Source organism: Tupaia chinensis, unplaced genomic scaffold, assembly GCF_000334495.1.
Source record: "Tupaia chinensis unplaced genomic scaffold, TupChi_1.0 Scaffold000403_1, whole genome shotgun sequence".
Taxonomy (NCBI): Eukaryota; Metazoa; Chordata; class Mammalia; order Scandentia; family Tupaiidae; genus Tupaia; species Tupaia belangeri.
The window spans coordinates 103,986-112,300 of record NW_006159905.1 but is presented as its reverse complement, the minus strand read 5'-3'; the positions used below and the strand labels follow the sequence as shown (position 1 = coordinate 112,300).

Here is an 8,315-nt window from a genome sequence, read left to right as displayed (position 1 = left end):
TCGCTTTCTATCTCTCTGTCTCTCTGGCAAGCGCATGCTCCCAATAAGAAAAAAACCTCTCCAAAAAAACCCTCTTAGGAAATAGGGTGTACTGTATTATGTTAATTTTTCTTATTCCTATCCTGGAACAAATACTTCACTCTTAATTACTGTAGCTTTAAGGTGCCTCTTGATATTTGATGATTGATCACTCCTTCAATTTTATTCTTTTTCAAGGGTGTTTTGGCTATTCTCAGTACCTAACACTTTCATATATATCCCAGAAGGAGGATGTCAGTTTCCATGCACACACACATACACAACCCTGCTGGGGTTTTGATTGACACTGCATAGATCGTTTTGTGGAAAAATGGCATCTTAGAAGTATTGCCTTGATTTGATGATTGATCACTCCTTCAATTTTATTCTTTTTCAAGGGTGTTTTGGCTATTCTCAGTACCTAACACTTTCATATATATCCCAGAAGGAGGATGTCAGTTTCCATGCACACACACATACACAACCCTGCTGGGGTTTTGATTGACACTGCATAGATCGTTTTGTGGAAAAATGGCATCTTAGAAGTATTGCCTTGTACAGGGCAGTAGATGAAGTGGTGGTTAAGGTGCTGGACTCCTACACGGCTGACCGTGGATCAAGTCTTGGACCTGGCGGCTTGAAAATCATGCTGGGTGTGTGTGTGTGGATGCCTAAAATCCCAAGAGAAGATTAGAGAAGGGAGTGATGTGGCCATCCCCTGGGGGAGGGGGTGGGAGTGATTTCTCACTTTCCCTCTCTGTCTTCCTCTGGCAAGTGCACATGCTCTATGAAAAAAAATACTTTAAAAAAAGTATCGTATTCCAATCTATAATTTTTTTTTTACTTAAGTTTATCCCAGCAATGTTATAATTTTGAGTACTGAGATTTAAATATGTTTTTTATTTCTATTTCTTGGAATTTTATCTTTCTTCGTGTTGTCGTAAATAGTACTGTTTAAAGAATGTCATTTATTCTCATTGTTTATTGCTCATATACAGAAATGTATTTGTTACTTATAACTAAATTACTTTTTCTTACATATAGATCTTGCTGAATTCACTTTTATAGTTTGTTTATAGGGTTTCTTAAATTTTTATATCACATTCATGTTTTCTATAGAATTTTTTTCTTTTCTTACTTTCTTTTTTTTTTTTTTAGATTTTGCTATGGGATGCATGCACTTGTCAGAGATGGAGAGAGGGAAAGTGAGAAATTATCCCCCAAGGTGGATGGTCACATGGCAACCCTTTCTCCTACATTTTCCTCTTGGGATTTGGGGAACACATGCACACATGCCTGGTGTGATTTTTAAGCTGCTGGGTCTGGGACTCAAACTGTGGTTAGACATGTTGGGATCCAGTGCCTTAACTACATCACCTGCTGACCCCAAGAGTTCTATTTCTTAATTTTTATTTATTTATTTATTTTTTTGGAGAGGTTTTTGCTATAGGGTGCGTGCGCTCGCCAGACAGACAGAGAGAGAGACAGAGAGACAGAAAGCGAGAAATCACCCCCCAGGGGGGATGGCCATGCCGCAATCCCTTCTCCTCCGTTCTCCTCTCGGGATCTTGGGCATGCACGCACACGCGCCCGGCGTGAGTTTTAAGCCACTGGGTCCAGGACGCGAACTGCGGTTGACTACGTGGGAGTCCAGCGACATAGCCATTATGCTAACTGCTGGTTCCCCTATTTCTTAATTTTTTACTTTTGCTGTAAGATTAAATGCAATGTTAAATAGAAATTATATTGGGCCTTCTTGTTCCCAGTTCAGAGATGTGTTCAATATTTTCCCCATTAATTTTCATTGTATATGAGGGAACTTCAGAAAATTCATGGAAAATGGGAAATTAAAGTATGAGCTTATGTGATGCACAAAGATTTTGAAATCTGTGCTTTGTCATAAGGGATGTGTCTTGCTGGAGAGAGTCAGAGACAGAGAGAGGTAAAGTGAGAAATCACCCTCCAGGATGGATGGGCATGCTGCAATCCCTTCTGCTTCATTGTTCCCCAGAATTTTGGGCATGCATGCAGACATGCCTATGCCTAGCATGAAAAGCCACTGGGTCTGGGCCTTGACCTATTGTTGGCCATGTGGGAGTCCAGTGTCTTAACCACCATGACACTTTCATGAACTTTTTTTTTTTAAGAGAGAGATTTTTGCTATAGGTTGTATGCACTTGCTGGAGAAACAGAGAGAGAAAATGAGAAATCACCCCCTATGGGCTATGCCCTGCCACAATCCCTTCTCCTCCATTCTCCTCCTGGGATCTTGGTCATGCATGTACATGTGCCTGGCATGAATTTCAAGCCTCCTGTCCAGAACTCAAAATGCAGTCGGCCATGTGGGAGTCTAGCACCTTAACCACTATGCCACCTGCTGGCCCCCTTTTCATGAACTTCAAAAATCTTTCTTGGGACCAGAAGATGGCATAATGATTATGTTGCTAGACTCCCATGCAGTAGAACGCAACTCGAGTCCAAGACCTGGTGGTTTAAAAATCATGCCAAAATCATGCCATGGGGACCAGCAGTTAGCATAATGGCTATGTCACTGAACTCCCATGTAGTCGACTGTGGTTCAAGTCCCGGGCTGGGTGGCTTAAACTCACACCGGGCACATGTGCGTGTGTGCCCAAGATCCCGAGAGGAGAATGGAGAAGAAGGGATTGCGGCATGGCCATCCCCCTGGGGGGTGATTTCTCGCTTTCTATCTCTCTGTCTCTCTTTCTGGCGAGTGCATGTGCCCTATAGCAAAAACCTCTCCAAAAAAAAAAAATCATACCAGGTGCGTGTGTGTGTGTGTGGGCCAAAGGTCCCGAGAGTAGAGTGGAGGTGAAGGGATTGAGGCATGGCCATCCCCCATGGGGAATGAGTTCTTGCTTTCTGTCTCTCCATCTCTCTCTGTCTATCTGTCGAATGTATACGCTCTATAGCAAAAATCTAAGGAAAAAAATGAACAGCACTTTTTTTCAAGAGGCAGAGATACAGCACACGCCCTCCCAAAGTGGGTGTTCATGCCATGACACGCCCAGTTTCAGCCATCTTGGATTGCTGATGTGTGTGCTTGCTCAGACTGCTCGGGAAGGCCTCAGGATTTTTCGCATGCAGGTCCAGTTGTGTTTCCACTGTGCCACTACCTGGCGCCTCCTTGAACTTTTTAAAGGCCCCCCCCCCCATATACAGGGATTTATGTCTGTTTCTTTCTTTGTTTTTGGTTTTGCTATAAGATGCACGCACTTACCAGAGACAGAGAGAGAGAAAGAGGGAAAGTGAGAAATCACACCCCAGAGGGGATGGCCATGCTGCAATATCTCCTCCATTCTCCTCTCGGGATTCTGGGCACACACGCACACATGCCTGGTGTGATTTTCAAGCTGCTGGGTTGGGGACTTGAACTGCAAAGTTGGCCTTGTGGGATCAATGCCTTAGCCTCTGTGCCACCTGCTGTCCCTCAAGGATTTATTTTTATAAATAATTTTTTTTTTTGGATTAAGAGGGTTCTCTTTATTTCTAGTTTATTACAAATGGTTATCAAATGATTTTTCTGCATCTATCGAGATGGCTACATATTTTTCTACCTTTTTCTGTTCATGAGGTAAATTATTCTGAGTTTTTGAAATTAAACTCAACTTGTGTTTCTGTTAAGACCAATTTTGTCATTATGTATTCTTTTCACATATATTATTCAGTTCTACTTATTCATTACCTTTGGGAACTTTCTTGGCTATGATCATGAGAGCATTTAGTCCATGTTTTTTCCTTTTTTTTTTTTCTTAATGTCCCTGTCAGTTTGAGATCCTTGTCTAGGTTATGTTGTTTAATGAGTTGGGAAGTTTTTACTCTTTATAATCTGAAAGACTGGAAGACTGATAGTCCTTTCTTAAATTTTTGAAAGATGACAAGGGAAGATATTTGGGGAAGGACTTTTTTTGGGGTGTGAAGGAATTGCATTTCAACTTTGCCAGAGAATGCACTTGCTTGCCAGAGAGAGGAAGTGCCATAGAGAGAGGAAGAGAGAGTGCCCCCTACAAGGCATGGTCATGACACAATCTTCTCCATTTCTTCATCCTGTTGGGATTTTGGACACACATGCGTATGTGCCCAATATGTTCTTTTTTTTTTTTTTTTTTTTCTATCGAGATGGCTACATATTTTTCTACCTTTTTCTGTTCATGAGGTAAATTATTCTGAGTTTTTGAAATTAAACTCAACTTGTGTTTCTGTTAAGACCAATTTTGTCATTATGTATTCTTTTCACATATATTATTCAGTTCTACTTATTCATTACCTTTGGGAACTTTCTTGGCTATGATCATGAGAGCATTTAGTCCATGTTTTTTCCTTTTTTTTTTTTCTTAATGTCCCTGTCAGTTTGAGATCCTTGTCTAGGTTATGTTGTTTAATGAGTTGGGAAGTTTTTACTCTTTATAATCTGAAAGACTGGAAGACTGATAGTCCTTTCTTAAATTTTTGAAAGATGACAAGGGAAGATATTTGGGGAAGGACTTTTTTTGGGGTGTGAAGGAATTGCATTTCAACTTTGCCAGAGAATGCACTTGCTTGCCAGAGAGAGGAAGTGCCATAGAGAGAGGAAGAGAGAGTGCCCCCTACAAGGCATGGTCATGACACAATCTTCTCCATTTCTTCATCCTGTTGGGATTTTGGACACACATGCGTATGTGCCCAATATGTTCTTTTTTTTTTTTTCTTTTTTTGGAGAGGTTTTTTTCGCTATAGGGCGCGTGCACTCGACAGACAGACAGAGAGAGAGAGAGAGAAAGCGAAAAATCACCCCCCAGGGAGGATGGCCACTCCGCAATCCCTTCTCCTCCATTCTCCTCTCGGGATCTTGGGCACACACACACATGCGTCCGGCGTGAGTTTTAAGCCACCGGGTCCGGGACTCGAACCGCAGTCGACTACGTGGGAGTCCAGCGACATAGCCATTACGCCAACTGCTGGTTCCCAAACAATCTCTGTTTCATAGAAGCATAGATACCTGGGTATTATACATCAGTTTGCATCTATTAAAGTTTACTCATTGTAACATACAGTTCTGAGGACTTTGACAACTGCATAGACTTGTGAATCCACCACTGGTACTGCACAGAACTATTCTTCCATTCCCAAAGCTTCCCTTTGAATCCTTATAAATGCCTCCCTCCAACCTCTGATAACTGCTTACTTATTTTCCATCCTTATAGATTTATCTTTTTCAAAATATCATATGAGTGAAATCGTATCACAGGTAACCATTTGTGCCTTTTTTTTCATTTAGTAAAATGCATTTCATGCATTACGATTGTATGGATTAATAGCTTCTTTCTTTTTAAAATTTTATTTGTTGTTATTATTATTCTTCAGTTTGACCATGCACAAACACACACACACTGAACAAGCAAGTCACCGGGTCCAGGACTCAAACTGTGGTCAGTCATGTGAGAGTCCAGTAACATAACTACCATGCTACCTGCAGGCCCCAATAGCTTGTTTCTTAGTGATTCATATCATAAATTTGCTGACCCTTGCACTACTAAAGATATAATTGTTTATAGTAGTTAGCGGTTACATGTGAAGCTGCTATAAACTTTCATGTACAGGTTTTTGTGTGGACATGAGCTTTGCATTCATTTAGGTACATGTTCAGGAGCTTGACTGATGGTAAATTTATGATTAACTTTATAAGAAACTTCCAAACTGTTCTTTACTGTATGAGTTTAACAAATAGTTGTGTAAGAAATAACAGAGTTTGAGAATCATGTTTTGCAACCATGATATTACTAATAACTGATACAGAAAAGAATCCTCAATGAATGCTAAAATAGAGTGAGACTTGGAGGAAGAATGGAATAGTTACATTGTTTCAAAATATCTCTGTATCAGTTGCACTGAGAAACCATAACTTTATAGTGGAAATACCTGGCCAACAGTGCTTTAACTAAATGACGCAGAATGGATCAAACTGACATTGTGGGTCTCCTGGTGTGATTCTCTGAGAATACAACATCACTTCTGCAACATTCCCGCCTACGATGCATAACTTGAATCAAATCATGAGATGTCAGATACACCCAAGCTGAAGGACTTGCTCTCAAATAAATGGCCTGTCCTCTACAAAAACACCGAAAACATTAAAGAATGTCCGACGAATTGTTCTAGATTAAAGGAGACAAAAGATACCTGACATGGACTATTGTTTATTTTCCTGGATTAGATCCTGAGCTGGAAAAAATGACTATAAAGAACATTATTGTGACAATCTGAGCATTTTGTTTTTTTAAAGATTTGTGCCATAGGGTGTGTGAGCTTGCTGGAGAGACCAAAGCAGTGAGAGGGAAGGTGAGAGATCATCTCTTGGTGTCTGGGGGAATGGCCACGCTGCACTTCCTTTTCATCAGTACTCATCTTGGGACTCTGCACATGCACGCACACATGCCTGGCATGATTCTCAAGCCACCAGATCTGGGACTCGCACCATGGTTGGCCATGTGGCAGTCCAGGGCCTTGACCACCATGTCGCCTGTGTGCCTTCAATCTGCAAAATTTGAATTGGGAAAGTGATATCGAGTCAATATTAACTTTTTTGGTTTTGATTATTATGCTCAAAGAAATCTGGGGATTTAATTAAAAAAATTAGTGTAATTTACATCACAGACACTGCTTAGCTGGTTAGCAGTCCAGGAGGAATGAGGCAAAGAGAGGGAAGAAACACTGAATGTTTTTTTTTTTGTTTGTTTGTTTTTTAGAAATTTTTACTATAGGGTGCATGCACTCACCAGAGAGACAAGAAACAGAGAGACAGTGAGAAATCATCCTCAAGGCGGGATGGCCACTCTGCAATCCCTTCTCCTCCATTCTCCTCCCTGGATCTTGGGCGCACACGCACATGCACCCGGGTCTGGGACTTGAACCGCAGTTAGCCATGTGGGAGCCCAGCGACATAACCGCTACGCCATCTGCTGGCCCCAAACACTGCACTTCTGTTTCAGTTGACTTACCAGTTCTTGCCGCCTTTCCATGTCGCTGGGACTGGGGGAAGAAGGTGCCTTTGGGCTAGGAGAGAAAAATGGTGGTGTGCACACGTCTCCCTTCATCCTGCCCCAGCTCTCCCGCATCTGCTCTGGCTGGGCCCATTGTCCCTCCCCCACTTGTGCCCCAGTCCTTCCCTCCTCCCAACCATGGCTACAGCCCAGACACTCACTGATAGCTGGCTCCTCCGTGGGAAGTGAGTCATTCCTGCCTGGGAGGGAGAAAAGAAGAGAAGAGAGGGGTCAGAGCCGGGGCTGGGGCAGGAAGTGCAGCAGGAAGGGAGGAGGTTCTAGTGAGGACTTCTGAGTGAGGGGCCCAGGTGTGAGTGATCGGGGTGACAGAGGACATGCCCAGTATCTCCCTTTAGGAGAGGAGAGTGGGGCCTCATGTCGGGCAGAGAGCAGGCTCAGAGACTAGCTGAACCCCCTCGCACCCCTCCTGGTCCTGACCAAACCTCACCCCAGGTCACGCTGAGGGGCCCTTCCAGGCCCGGGTGCTCCACCAGGCAGGTGTATCTCTGCTCCTCTCCAGGGGCAACCTGGACGGCCGCCCAGCCCTGGTATGTCCCGTCCCCGGCTGGCTGGGTCCCTCGGAGTCCAGTGTCCAGGGTCAGCTCCTTCCCGACTGGCAGCCAGGTCAGAGTGATGTTGGCCGGTGAGAAGCCAAACGCTCTGCACCGTAGGCTGTGATTGCCCTCAGGCTCCTCCTGCTGGGTCACCACCACCCTGGGGGGCACTCGGTTCCAGAAAGAAAGAGCACAGGGGCACATGGGACCGGAACCCCACCTCTGCTCTCCCCTTCCTCCACGGCGGGCGATTCCAGGCGGCAATGTGGTCAGAGTACAGAGCCCACATCCCACATTCCCTCCCAGGAAGCCAGCCAGGGCTTCAGTCCGCCTCAGTTCCTGCTGCAGCTGTGTGCCTGCCAGGGCGTGAGCCCAGGCGTGTGCAAAGGGCCATCTCGGACCCCTGCCTGCTCGTAACTGCAGGGCCCGGCCTCTCGCCTCCTTCAGACCCCATTTCCAATTCTCACCCTTTCCCCTCAACCTCTCTTTCTCTATTTTGCTCCATAACGTGTATCGCTGGTCCCCCTTTCCAGAAATGGGGGACCAGGACCCTTTCAGATTTGGATCCGGGGCTGGAGGAAGGTGCACCTTCCCTTCGCGTGATCGGAGTCACGCTTTTGTGGCCGCGGGTGGGCTCCTTACCGACCGGCGTGGGGCCCCCGAGCCCTGCGGCCAGCAAGCTCCGCAGCGCCGCCGGGCACGC

The 8,315-nt window shown here is 44.6% G+C and overlaps 1 protein-coding gene across 1 annotated transcript in view; it reads right to left on the bottom strand.

Moving 5' to 3' along the window:
* Positions 1-6,194: 6,194 nt before the first annotated feature.
* LOC102494652 (H-2 class I histocompatibility antigen, D-D alpha chain) overlaps positions 6,195-8,315 on the bottom strand; it is a gene marked incomplete in the record, with an annotated part of 3,567 nt that continues 1,446 nt past the window's right edge. The window contains 5 exon segments of the mRNA XM_014590068.2: positions 6,195-6,553; positions 7,017-7,071; positions 7,220-7,258; positions 7,507-7,782; positions 8,255-8,315. Of these exon segments, the coding sequence (XP_014445554.1) occupies position 6,553; positions 7,017-7,071; positions 7,220-7,258; positions 7,507-7,782; positions 8,255-8,315 (432 nt within the window).